This window comes from Mesoplodon mirus (genome assembly GCF_964341445.2).
Source record: "Mesoplodon mirus genome assembly, chromosome: 18".
NCBI lineage: Eukaryota > Metazoa > Chordata > Mammalia > Artiodactyla > Ziphiidae > Mesoplodon > Mesoplodon mirus.
In genome coordinates, this window is record NC_138994.1 from 15,617,724 (window position 1) to 15,631,919 (window position 14,196).

Sequence of the window (14,196 nt, forward strand, 5' to 3'; positions counted from 1 at the left end):
CAGGTGACATCCTAATAAACACATCATAAGTTGAAAATGTCGCATGTCAAAAATGCATTTAATACACCTAAACTGAACATCATAGCTTAGCGCAGCCTACCTTAAAGGTGCTCAGAACACACACAGTTTGTTTTGCCCCCCTGCAGTGGGGCAAAATCATCTAACACAGAGGCTATTTTGTAATAAAGTGTTGATTTTCTCATGTAATGGCTTGAATACTGTACTGACACTGAGAAACAGAACAGTTGTCTGGGTCCAGGATGGTTGTAAGTGTATCGGTTGTTCACCCTTGGGATCATGGGCTGACTGGGAGCTGTGCTCACTGCTGCTGCTGCCCAGCATCACAGGAGAGGATTGGACCGCATACTGCTAGCCCGGAAAAGAGCAACATTCAAAGTATGGTTTCTACTGAATGCGTGTTGCTTTCACACCATCATAAAGTCGAAAAATCATAAGTCAACCATTGTGGGACTTCCCTGGTTGTCCAGTGGTTAGGGCTCTGTGCTTCCACTGCAGGGGGCATAGGTTTGATCCCTGGTCGGGGAACTAAGATCCTGTATGCTGCGAGGTGCAGCAAAAAAAAAAAAAAAAAGAGTCAACCATTGTAAGTCGGGGACTGTCTGTATACTTATCTCTTGAGATAAGTATATCTTAAGGATAAATATATCTCATATATTGTATAATATATGTGGTTATACATGTTAACTATGACAGATATGAGAGATATAGAGATATAAAGAGATATGCATATATAGTTAAATTTTACATGTAAAAGACAGAGAATGAGAATATAATACATAAGACAAAAATCTGGAAAACTGTAAAGAATATATACTGAAATGTCGTCAGTGGTTATCCCTGGGTGACCCCCCCCCACTACTATAATTAATTTCAACAATAAACACGTGTCATGAGTATAGTAAGAGAAAAGAACAGTTTGGTGCAATATATTAGAACATAGAATGGGGATGAAATTGAACTTGTATTGGGAATAATTCCCTTAGATTTTTTTTTTTTTTTGGCCTCTAAAATCTGCCTTCTACGGGCTTCCCTGGTGGCGCAGTGGTTGAGAGTCCGCCTGCCGATGCAGGGGACACGGGTTCGTGCCCCAGTCTGGGAGGATCCCACATGCCGTGGAGCGGCTGGGCCCGTGAGCCATGGCCACTGAGCCTGCGCATCCGGAGCCTGTGTCCCGCAACGGGAGAGGCCACAGCAGTGAGAGGCCCGTGTACCGCAAAAAAAAAAAAAAAAAAAATCCGCCTTCTGCTTTTATCCTGTGACCTCACAACATACTGTAATGATTACGATCTCTTAGTCATGCTCTTGGGAAATGCGCTGTTATCTCATTGTGAGACAACCAGGGGTTTTTAAGTGATTCCATTCTAAGAAGGTACTTGGGAAGTGAAGAGAGAAACACCAGCTCTGTCTGCTGCTTTGGGTGAATCTGAGACCAGAAGTGCCACTGTTACTCCAACGGCTGGAGTCGTTGGACTCCAGCCTCAGACTGCTTCCAGGGAGTAGGTGGTTAACCTCTAGGAAGCTACTTGAGCTTGACTTCAGGAACTGGGTGGTGGCCTCGAACTGGGAGTGACGCTTCTGTGGCTGGAGGCTGATTGGTCCAGGAGTGCGGCCAGCGAGTTCCCTGTCGGTCCAGGAAGCAGCTCTGAGCTGTCCCGGTGGCTGGACAGCTCACAGGTATTCCTGTCCCACCCTGCCCTGCCTCCCAGGAAGTCTTTGCTCTGAGTTCTCCTTTGAAGAACAAAACCCAGCAACCTTCAGGGCCCTACTGTGACAGAAAAGATGGTCCTTAAAACCAAAGAAGATGGTGAGTCCCAGTCCTGGCTTGGGTATATGGGGTGGGGTTTAAGTAGCTCTTTTGATTGACATGTGAAATTCTGTGACGACAGTTTTACTGCCTCTTGAGAAGGAGTACCAACCGAGAGGCTCTTGCCTGTGTGTGTGTGTGTGTGTGAGTGTGAGAGAGAGAGAGAGAGAGAAACGCAAGCCAGAGAGATTCTGTGTTTTTAAACTGAAGACGTCCCCCAGCCCCCACCCCCACTCTTTACTTTTCATTGAAGATCCCCCTGGGAGCGTCTTGGTGGCATGTGCCCTCCTACTTGGTGATGGTGTCTGATTTCCTGAATCTGAGCAGCAGTCTTAGAAGCTCTGCAAGTTGTGTGTACACCCAGAGTGAGTGTGACACTAAACAGGAAAGATGTTAGAGACCAGGTTGAAAGTATCGGTGAGGTTCAAGGTGAATAATAACCATTTTTATTAAATAAAAATGTAACAAAGAGAATATCCATAGTTATTTGATCTTCCTCTTTTGGTATTAAGTCAAGACTGTTTGAAGCCTCGTCAGGTCTGGGGAACTTCCTTCATCTTCTCCACACCCACACTATAAACAGTGAAGCTATGAGTAAAAGGGTGACAAATTTTGTGGATTATAAATCCCAAAAGCTTTTGCAGAAGAACTGGCTTAAAGCACCCTAGGTCAGGGCTTTCAAACGTTCTGAGGTTAAGTTTTGTGTGTGGATGTGTGTATGTTTTCTTGTGATGCTTTCATCAGATGGCCATGTTTTAATGCCATAAGACAAAAAGCAAAATGTATACTGGTTTGTAGCTGGTACTGAATGATATGAATAAGTCAGAAATAAATATTAGGCTGTTTTCAAAATGGATTTTGTGAAAGTGATAATAAACCTTGGGGGTCCTTTTTATGCTTTTCCTTATCTGGTTCACTATAAGGTATATTTTCAAGTTTTACCTCTATGTCAGACAGAGTATCTTGGACCATATTCACGGGATGGTTTGGCAAGCTGTACCGTGTGTGAAAGCCTTTGGGAGAGAGGGCGTTTGGTGTTGATAATGACACTTGGCATGTGAAGAGGGGACGATAATGAGGCAGCTCTAGGTCAGGGCGGAACCGCCCCCATGGGAGGTTTTGTATCTGAAAGGTGAGTCCATGGTAGCCAAGGTCTCTCGTTCAAAAGGGGAGCCTCGTGAAAGTGGAAGAGGCCATTGGCGGATGACAGTGGGTTTGTAGGGGTGCGCCGGCCTGGCCTGGGCAGATGGTGACCACTGCTCACTGAGCCAGTTCTACCCTCTTACTTACTGCTGCTCCTTCTGGGTAGCCTGGCTTCAGACCCACCGAGGGGGTGCTAACAGTCACTTCAAGTCAAAATCAAGGGGTCCCATGTCGTCAGCCTCTAGCCATCCTAGAGGCTTTAACATTCAACATAAACTGCTCAGTGTGTGTGCCCTTGATTCAGGGGTGGGAGTAGGGCCAGGGCTTTTAGAGATAAGATTTTAGTGGTAGGATTAGTGTGCAACTTTGCTTTGAAAAAGTCGCCTTCAAGAATGGGTGGTTCTCCATTTCCCTCAACCCGCCTGGGAATGTTTCATCATGTTGTCTATTTGGGACATTGGGGAGGGCAGTGTTGCTAAGATAGATACCCTTAGGTATTGAGGTGAGATGCAGAAATGGCGTCAGGCAGATATGAAAGTGAAGGGAGCAAAAGGACTTTCCGGGGCAGGTCCGCAAGCATCCCGGGGAGGGATGGTTAAGTGTCAGCATGTGCTTCTCACGCAGTTGCATTGATTAGATTGTTACCCAAAGAGCTGCCCCATACAGGGGAATGAAGTTTTAAAAAATGTCTCTAAAGGGGCTTCCCGGGTGGCGCAGTGGTTAAGAATCTGCCTGCCAATGCAGGGGACACGGGTTCGAGCCCTGGTCCTGGAAGATCCCACATACCACAGAGCAACTAAGCCTGTGCACCACGACTACTGAGCCTGCACTCTAGAGCCTGCGATCCACAACTACTGAAGCCCGCATGCCTAGAGCCCGTGCTCTGCAGCAAGGGAAGCCACCGCAGTAAGAAGCCCGTGCAACAAAACGAAGAGTAGCCCGCACGCAGCAACGAAGACCCCACGTAGCCATAACTAAATAAATAGGTAAATTTATTAAAAAAAAAAAGAAAATGTCTAAAGAAGTCAGATCCTACCTGCTGCACGAGTGTCTAATCCACAGTCCTTCAGTTACAGATGTGGCTTTGCCTCTGTCCTTACTTGGTACTTATGCTCATCAATTTCTACTCCAGTTATGCAGGTGTGTGTGAGTGAGGACTAACCAGTGACAGTTATGCAGGTGCATGCGAGACTTAACCATTGTACTGAACTGAGCACTGTTTTCTTAACTGCCTGAGGCTATTTTTTAGCCGTTTAATCTTACCTTTTGAGTGTTTGGTCCTCCTTGGTTTGCCTTTGAACCTTCTCTTTGGGATGGAATCCCAGCTCCTTGGTGTGTGTGACACGAGGCCTTCACCTGCATAGCCCAGGCTCTCTGCTGGGTGCCCTGGGCCCTGACCCAAGGTATGCTCACTGTCCCCAGGAACCCAGCTACTCCCTGGCCTCCTCCCCTCACTTGGTATGTGCATCTGCGCTGTCTCTGCTTCGCCATTTGGGGAACTCATTTTTTTAGTGTTTTTTTTTTTTTTTTTTTTTTTGTGGTACGCGGGCCTCTCACTGCTATGGCCTCTCCTGTTGCGGAGCACAGGCTCCGGACACGCAGGCTCAGCGGCCATGGCTCACGGGCCCAGCCGCTCCACGGCATGTGGGATCTTCCCGGACCGGGGCACGAACCCGTGTCCCCTGCATCGGCAGGCAGACTCTCAACCACTGCGCCACCCGGGAAGCCCTGGGGAACTCATTTGTTCTCAACTCCTGGCTCAGAGGCTTGACCGCTCTGAAGCTGCTTGGTCCCTGGTGTCGTCTGAGCCCTGGGGCAAGCGTGGCTGCCGTGGCAGCATGTGCTCCCACCACAGGCTCACACACCTACCCCTCTGGCCTCTCCCTTCTGTGCAGGGCATGGGCTGGAGCTCTTTAAATCCCAGCTCCGAGCACAGACTGGGCATATGCAGATGCACAGTAAACGCTGAGCTGACCTGGCTTTTATTATTCCCATGAGAGAAAATAAAGAGCTGAGGGCTCAGCCAGTGAGTTTTGAATTGGGCTTGGTCTGTTTGTGGATTATTTATACTCATTGAGTCTTACCTCTAAACTGGAGGTAACAGTGCATAGTTCATTGTCAGGAAACGCACAGAGTTCATAGTCAGACTTTGCTGTCAAGTTCAAATAAAAATGGAAATGAAAAAAGATTTTAAGCCATGGATACTATGTGAATATAAGATAGTGTTATTTATAGGAAAATTCGCTGAATAGAATGGAATTAAATAGAGTGCCTCTCCCTTAGGACACTGGATTTTCAGGTTGCGTCTAGAATACTCTCTCTGATGGTAACTTACCCCTCATCCCGTCCTCTAAATGCGTTCCTTGTCATGGTGCCAGCCTCATGTTGGGCAGGTTGCTGAGGTCGAGGCGAGTATTAAACAGAAAAGCAGAGGTGCTGTAAGTGAACATCTGTAGATACTCGTCACTCCCTTCCTTAGGGGTTGAATTTGTATTTTGCGAAATCAAAAATGGTTACATCTTTATTTTTAAGCTAGAGCGCTTGGCACTGTACAAAGCACACATCTCAGCAGACCCGCATCACCATCTGCTGGGACCAGTTTTGAAGGGGACTCGCTCTGGTCTGGATTTCATAGGCGCTAGCCTGGATTTCATAGGCTGTCTGTGGACCGCACCAGCGTGAGTGCCCGCAGCGTTGAACAGAGGGTCAGTACTGCCCTTTTTTCTTGATGAAAGACATGAACAGAAACGGGGCTCGGGTTCTGCTCTGAAAAGAGCGGACCTTTATCCATCGTCTGAGGCTCTCTGCAGCCTCCCAAGTTCTCTTTGGTACGGGACATAAATGCATAGGGCTGGCTGCCAGTGGTCAGGACCCAGCGTCCAGGAGGCAGGTGGGGTGTGGAGGGCAGCAGGTGGAGTTGTCTCAGGAGCCAGCATTGTGGAAAGGAGAGGCAGGGAGTGTGGGTCTTGGAAGGACACAGGTCTGGGGCCTTAGGAGCCCCCAGCCTGCCGATGGGCAGTGGAGACGAGGACAAGGCAGGTGCGGTAGATCTGGACAGGAGGCGTCAGGACCTTGTGGTGCAGCCCTTCCTGTGGCTCTGCAAGATTCGCTGAATATGTTTATGGTGGGGGGCTGGCAGCACAGGACCTACATAGAATTTGCTGCTGGTTACGTTGAACGTGGAGGGATAGACGTCCTGGAAGTTTTTTATAATATCCATTTCTCACTTTTCCCTTGCATTTTGACAGCCTTCCAAAGTGAATTTACATTGTTCTTGTCTCTGCTCCTCTTTCTGTTTGTTGCAGCCCAGCTGAGATTTCCTTTTTAGAAAAAGACTTGTAATTGCTGCTGTCTTCTCCTGTTACCTTGTGAAGAGCTCCCACTCATGGGGATTCAGATGGGTTCATTTTGCAGCTGGGACAGTCACTAGATGCAGAGGGGCCACAGGCTTGTGGGTCCGCGGCTCCTGGGGGGAGACACGGAGCTCCGCCGGGGCTGGTGCTGAGCAGCACTGCTGAGATGCGCTGCTCTTGGGACCCACGTGTCCTCCTCCTGAGCCCGTGCTGGGTGTGACACACCAGTGAAAACAGGGACAGAAGTCAGTCCTGCTGCCCTCAGCTCTGCTCATGGTCAGGACTTGCCCCGCCACTCCTTCCCTTCTTATGAAGATAATTTCTTGACTTTTGTATGTTCTTCCTTCCTTACCCTATGGAGAAATCATGAAAGCTTAACTTCTGACCTAGAAAAATACAATACATTTCTAAGTCAGTGGCTCTTTCTGCATCTCCTCTCTTTCTGGCATCTTAAGTCTCTTCTGTTAAGCATTCAGGATTCTGATTCATAGAAATATGTTGGAATCCCACGTAGACAGCGTGGCATGATGGTATAGTTGCCTCAGGGATTTCACACTCATTATAACAGGACTCAAGTATGTTCCTTCCACTAAAGGAATAATTAGTCATTAATCTGAGCAAATGTTTTGGGGTAAGTGGCTGGTGACATTTCCATATTTTCTCTGAATAGAAACTTCAACACACAATTTTGCCTCACTTGTGGATCCAGATACACAGAAAGGTATAAAATGCGGCGTCGCCGCCTCTGCTTGCTCCCTGTCCACACTCCTCGTCTCTGAACAGGGTCCCTGTTGACAGTTTCAAGTGCGTCCTTCTCAGATCTTGCGTTTACCAGCATCGGTGCCACGCGCATGGTGTCCTGTTCCTTCCCGTGGCACAGCGTCTGGGAGATCTTTCTGTGCTGGCATCTACCAGTCAGCTCGTTCTTTTTCATGACCAAATTGTGTGTAAGTAGTTTTCATTTTTGCACTTTTGGGAGTGCGTCCATTGGATAAGTTCTTAAACGGAATTGCTGAATTGAAAAGTACTGCAGAAGGGCTGCACCGTTTACGCTCCCCCAGCAGAGCCTGGGCCGCCTGTGTACTCCCGCGCCCTTGGCGGACGCTCTCATTTCTGCCAGACTCACCGGAAGCGCTGTGCGTTCATGCTTTAACTTGAGAGTTTAAGCGTCCTTCACGTCTGGCCATTGTGTTTCTCTTTCTGGGTCTGCTTTTTAAGTCTTTCGCTGGTTGTGTCCACCTTTGTCTTACTGCTCTATATGCTGCTCTCCTTGTGAAAAGAAGTTAATCCTCTGTCATATATTTTGCACATTTGTTGTCCTGGTTGTTTACCTTTTAGCTCATAGAACTTTATTTTCCATTCTGAAGCTTTACATTTTATTGTAGCAAACTGAACAGACTCTCTGAGGTTATGACCATATTAATCCATGCTTTATTCTAGAATTTTTGTGGTTTCTTTTTTTACATTAAAATATTTGATTCAGCTAGAATTTATTCTGATATAAATGAGGTAGACATTCAGCTTAGTTTTCCCTCAAATGGGTAGCTGGCTAATTGCCCCCTCCCCCAGTGACTGAATAATCCTATTTTTCTTTATATTTTTGTATCTTTTAAAAATATTTTCTTTATGAGATTTTATGACTTGAAGTGCCACCTGTGTGTTTCAGTATCTCTTGAGTTTCTTTTCTGCTGTTTTCATTCTCTAATGCTGAAATTTCAAATTTTTGATGTCTCAGCACTTTAATCTCCGGCAGAGGCTCGCCTCACATTACCCTTCTTCCTCTTCATAGTTTTCTGCTATAGTTTTTTCTTCATAGTTTTCTTTCTCTTCCTAGTTTTCTAGGCTATTCATACATACATTTTCCATATGAACTTTAATATCGTTTTATCTGTTGCGCTCCTGTGAAACTCTTGTTGGTAAGGTAAACAGTAGTTTTAGAAACTGATGCACATACTGAGGACAGCTTTTCCCCACAGGGGTCTTTTTGCCCATGCTCAGATCTTCCTTGTTTTCTTGGTGACTTGCTCCTGGCACAGTAAGCACGCTGGCTTGCGGGGCATTTGCTGGTGTTTGGGGTTAGAAGAGAGGAGGATCTGTTTGTACTGGAGGGAGGCGGCCCCTGCCCTCTCACGGGGCAGCTCGCCTCCTTGAGCTGGTGGCTGTGAGGCACAGTGCCGCCCTGGGTCTCTGCGGACAAAGCGTTGCCCACCGCCTGCCTCAACCTCCTCGTGGCCCGGCAGTCCTCCCCTCCTTCCTCCCTGCAGTCTCCTCCTGTCTCTGCTGCGCCCTCTGCAAAGGCCAGAAGGGAGAGGGTGGCCGAGAGCAGCCCCGGCAGGGATGAGTCCCCTGCACTGGTGCCGGGAGCAGGCCCCATCAGGTAGGCTGGCCCGTGCCTGCCCCAGCTCTGCTGCCTGTGAGTGGACCCAGGGCCACTGGGACCCGGAGAGCGGGCGCCTGGGTCGGTGCCTCCAGCTCCTCTCAGGCTTCTCTCGGACCTCAGGGGCACTTCTCTGGACTTCGGGCAGCTCAGAGAAGGGTTGGTGTCTGGCACCAGGAGCTGGCTTTTTCTCCTTTGAGGTCAGAGTTAGGAACTGCTACCCTCGCGGTTGCTTCAGGCCTTTCTCAGAGAGGGGACAGAAGCCAGTCTCGGCTTCTTTGAAGAAGTATTTGGGCTTCCCTGGTGGCGCAGTGGTTGAGAGTCCGCCTGCCGATGCAGGGGACGTGGGTTCGTGCCCCGGTCCGGGAGGATCCCACGTGCCGCGGAGCGGCTGGGCCCGTGAGCCATGGCCGCTGAGCCTGCGCGTCCGGAGCCTGTGCTCCGCAACGGGAGAGGCCACAACAGTGAGAGACCTACGTACCGTAAAAAAAAAAAAAAAAAAAAAAAAAAAAAAGCATAAGGAATAGGGTAGAATGGTTGAAACTCCATGCCTGAGTTTTGTGTGATACAGAAGCAGGGGAGGTGGGGATGCTGAGATATGGAGCGCTCCACGCCTGGTATGGGCTGGTGCAGGGCCTTTGCCCAGGTGACGTGGGGCTCGGGGAGGCCGAGTGCGTAGGGTTAGCAAGTTTGTGATGTTGATCAATTGAAAGACACTGATTTACTGCCTCTCCGGAGCTGTCTGTGGAATAAGCGAGTGCTGCAGGCCACCCTGCGCGCGTGGCGGAGGGCCTGGTTCAAGGCAGCCCTGGGGAGAGGGCGCGTGGTGTGGGGAGCCGGTGTCCCCCGGGGTGGCCGTGCAAGCTCTGAGCTACCAGGGGGGCAGAAGACACTTAGTCCTCTGTTCCCACTTCTGAGCCCAACTTTCGCTGCCTTGGACGAACGCCCTGTGTTCCTGTCACTTCTCCCTGGCCACCACGGAAAAGCTGCCCATCCGTCTCTCCAGGTGCCCCCTTGCCCCTTCCCAGTCTGTCTCTACCTTGCCTCCCGCCTGACAACAGGACAGTCACATGTCCTCACGCCGGACTCAAAGGGCACGGACTGACTTGTGCAGCTTTTCTAGGCGTTTCCAGTTTGTTCTCCCCTGTCCCCGTTTGTCCTCTGTCCCCAGCCTCGAGGGCCCTCTCACCGATGGCCCAGCCTCAGCTCTCGTGGGGTCTCCTGGGACAGCCTGGCCGCGGGCTTGGCTGTCTCTGACCCCGTGACGCCTATCTCCAGCATTCATTTGGCGCTTACTTGCTGCTTGATTCTTTTTTCTTTAAAAGGACCAGTAACATGTAAGCTCTTTGGGGGCCCGAACCATGTCTTACCATCTTTGTATCTTCTATGGTAACTAATAGGGTAGTTACTAATAGGGTACCTGGTTTATGGGTGGTGACCATTTTTTCCCCAAAGATTGTTAGATTACAAGTCTGAGAAAGTAATTTTTTTAAAGCTTTTATTTTCTCTGTTGGTAGGTTTCCTGAGATTACTAGCCGGTGAACAGTCTTTTTCTCTGATCATCGCTGTGATTTCATAAACTTGATTGTGGGGCTGTGTATTGAGATCTGTCTTCAGAGAAGAGGCGGGCCACACTGCAGACTTCCTGTCGGTAGCTTTTCACTGTCACTTCTTGTCTCCTGCTTCCTTGGATCATACTGTTTGTGCCAAGAATTGACCGTGGTGCAGGCTTTGCTGCCAGCCAGTCTGGCCTGGCTTTACGCTGAGGCCTTTGCTGGTTTACACGCTGTAAGTCAAGCCCAGTGGTGGATCCTCTGTTGCTGAATTGTAGCTGGTGAGCCACAGTGAGCCTGTGCCTTATGACCGAGTCGTGCACAGAAAGTGATAGGTCAGAATCTGCCTGCTGGGACCTTTAAATCCCTGGAGTGTGTCTCTGTGTATTTTGATGTTAGCTCAGAAAGGGGGACATAGCCCTTAGGACTGTGCAGAGTGCTGTGAGAATATTTATGGTATTTTACTGGAAGGCAAGAGCTTAATTTCATGGACAGATAACCCCCTGGGAAAAGGACAGTGTCCAACCAGGTGGTAAACTGCATGATACAAACATTGTTCAAAGGAAGCGGTATGAAGAAGGCCTTTACGTGAGGGTTAATTTGTGTGAACTGAGGGAGTTCTCCCCGTAAGAGGTGGCTCTTGATGGCTGGCCAGGATGAGCCTCTAAACAATGAGAAAGAAACGGAAACAGGTTGGGAATGAGGTGCTCTGGTGGACCAGGGAGGGTGGACTCTCCCTGGGGCCAGGTAAGGGATGGGCAGCTCACCAGACTGAGTGTCAGATAGGGACTCTCAGTCCACGTGTTTGTTGAAAACTTGCCTCCATTTGCAGCTTAAAGCAAAGATTTCATAAATAATTTTAGGGTTTATTTCTCGTAGATTTGGTATGATTCTGAGAACTGCCATTTTGACACAAAAATAAAATTGTTCATATTGTGGCTGTTTCTTTAGACAGGCTAGGCTGCAAAGCCCAAGTGTTTGGTTAAGTCTGGTGACCCTCTTGGTGATGAGGAAACCTCAGAGTATGGATCCCACGTTAGTGTAGTGGGGGAGGATGCCTCCTGTCAGCAGTTTCCTAAGGGCAGAGGACTGGAAGGCAGGGGAGGGTGTGGGATTTTTAAGTTTTTTTCCTCCTGTTGTTGTGTGCCTGGACCAGTGGTTCTTAAGCAGAACACTTTTGCCCTGCAGGGGATTTGGCAATGTCTGGAGACGTTTGGGGTTGTCCTATCTGGGGGATAGGGTGGGGTGTTACTGGCATCCAGTGGGTGGAGGCCAGGGTGCAGTTAAATGTGCTCTAAGGCACCAGGATGCCCTCGACACAGAATGATCCCCGAAATGTCAATAGTGCCGAGATCAGAGAACCTCATCTAGTGTAGTGGTTTATTTTCTCTTTTTTCTCCTTGTTTATTTGGCACTTGTTTTAAAATCCTTATGTCTCTTCCCTTATTAGTCAAAGGCAGTGCTTCCCAGAGGGGTCTGCAGACAAGGCTTCCAGTCACCCTGTGTTCTGGCTTAACATGAGGGCCTGAGCCTCTAGAACCCGAGTCTCAGCCTGGGGTCCCAGGTCTGTGTGTCTGATGGTGCCCTTGGTGATCCTGGCGCCTCTGGAGTTTGACAGCCACTCCTCTCAGGCTGTAGCGACGTTTCTTGTCACCAGCCATCTTACAGTATCGTCCCTGGACCCACCTGCCTCACTCACCCTAACCAGAATATACTGGAACGCTATGTTGCAGCCTCTGGTGCTGAAACACCTATGGCCCGTGTGTGGAGAGAGGGGCTAGCACACGGCCTGAGTGGGAGGCAGGTCCTTTTTAGTAAAAAGGCTGGAGCGTGCCACGTGGAGACAGGGGGCCTAGGGCCTCAGAGGACAGGAAGGGGGCGATTGTGTTGGGGCAGCGTGGTCAGCATCCCTGCCTGCTGACACAGTGCTGGGCAGAAGGAGGTTGCCTTGCGCTGAGGGTGACAGAACAGCCTGCCCTCTGGATCCTGCCCTCTTGTTTATCCACTCAGGAAGGGAGAGGGTACCTTAAGTAAGGGTTAACATCCTCCCTGGGAAGCCACCATCAGCTTTTTGCTTCCAAGGGGGAGAAAAAAGCCGCTGCAGCCTGTGAGCAAAGGCTCTTGGCGCGTCCCCCCTCCGAGGCCGCGAGTGGGGGCGTGGTGGGCGGGGCACTGTCATCGCATTCATGGAAATAAGCCTGGAGGACGGAGCACACACTCCAAGTGTCAGCCCGGCGACGTCTCCGTCCACGCCTGCCTTCCCCACCAGCATCAGTTCCCTCTCCACCCGGGTTTCCGCTCAGCTTTTGTGTCCGCGGCCGCCGCCTCTGCCCTGGGTGTGCGGACGCACGTTCTGTGCGGGCTCCATCGCTGCCTCCGCCCGGCGCTGTGGGGGCAGCCGGGGGCCTGGGACTGGGGGGTCGCGGTGCCGGGCCACCATGGCCTCTGAAGCTGAGAGCTGCCAGCTGCCCGGGCTTTGACGTCGCCGCCCTGGGGCTGCCGGGATCCTGGGGCTGCCGGAGAGGGGACTCGCCCTGGGTAAGAGGCCGGGTGGGTGGCGCGTGTGAGCCCATCGTGTGCAGCTTCCTGTAGAGCGTGGATCCCTCTGTTATTATTATGCGCCGCCGCCGCTGCCGGCCTCTCCCAGCCAGGAGCAGGCAGCAGCGTGATGTGTGCAGCGGCTGCTTCTCTGCATGTCTGTCTTGTGGTTTCGCATTCTGCTCTCTCCTCCTAGGGTTTTTCCAGTAGCTTCTTCAAACAGAGGTTTACGCCTTCAGTGTGATTTCTTCTAGGCCTGAGGTTGAGGAACAAGCTAATAACCGATTTCTGTGGTCCTGCTCTGGCGAGGTTAGAAATAGGCCGGCAGAAAGCAGAGGGGCAAATCCTGCGAGATCTCCCTCTCAACCCACCCTAGGAGTTTTTGTTTTACTCATTAAGAACTTTGGAACCTTCCCAGGGTATGGTAGCCCTCTTTCCAAAAATGCACGTAGAAGAGGAGCTGGAGTCCCACGTTTATTTTGGTGCCAGGGGTCTGTTCCAGCTGTCAGCCAAGGTGTGGGGGTGGGGGGCAATGTTTCAGTCTGCAGAAGTACTCAGGGTTTTACAAAGGGCCAGCGTATACCTAGGTTTTAGGAAGGCGGGCACAGTGAGAGCGAACTGACTTCTTCAGTTCTTCACGCCCTCAGCGAGCCTCTCTTTTGGAGGGAAGGGATGTGGTGGCACAGCTGTGCAGTGCCAGAGATGGCAGCTGGTGTGGGGAGGGAGGAGAGGGGCGCCGATGCTCGGTTCGGCTGCTAGGATGGGAGCTCCCGGGCTCTCCCTGAGAGCACGAGGGCTCTGCGATGTCTCAAGGAGCCAGAGGTAGAACATGGCTCTCCTTGCCGAGCTGGCTCCGCTCTGCTTGCAGTCTCTGTGACCCTTTCAAAAACAGCCTTGGAGACAGAGATTGCAAGTATGACTGCTGGAGAGAAACTGCTGCAGGAGTCCAGCTGGATCACATAGTACCGCTGCTAGGTTTTAGAAAAGCTTGAGGTTCTTAAAATGATTATTTTCTAGTGTTCAGCTTTTCTTTTTTTTTTTCTTCAGCTTTTCTTGAAAGCAGATGTTAACTTTATTTTTCTAAACCAAACTTTTAGGATAAAAATTTATGACTTTGTTTCTTTTCCTACCTTGAAATTTGACTTCATTTTCCCTTTGGTTAGCTGGTTGAATCATAAGGTTATGCAAACGGGTCTTTGAGTTCTAGGATTTATTAGATAAAATGTGTTGATTCCCTTCTCTATGTAAGAAGGTAAGATGATAAAATACCCTGCTTTCATGAGACAGTTTATAGAGCTGTTGATTATACACCCTCTCGTTGGGAAGGACAGGATGCTGACATGCCCATTCCTGCTTAAGGAAACCAGGGCAGGGAGAGGTGGTGGTTTTCTCCAGGTCACAGAGCAA

At 50.0% G+C, this 14,196-nt stretch overlaps 1 protein-coding gene across 2 annotated transcripts in view; it reads left to right on the forward strand.

Moving 5' to 3' along the window:
* CYTH1 (cytohesin 1) overlaps window positions 1–14,196 on the forward strand; it is an 80,389-nt gene that overhangs the window by 33,602 nt on the left and 32,591 nt on the right. The window contains exon 1 of one of the 2 annotated variants that reach the window (XM_082605509.1): window positions 1,540–1,835. The exons of the other annotated variant lie outside the window; for it this stretch is intronic. Within the exon in view, the coding sequence (XP_082461635.1) occupies window positions 1,801–1,835 (35 nt within the window). The 5' untranslated portion in view covers window positions 1,540–1,800. Of the gene's footprint in view, window positions 1–1,539; window positions 1,836–14,196 lie in introns of those variants that run through there. 2 annotated transcript variants of the gene reach the window in all.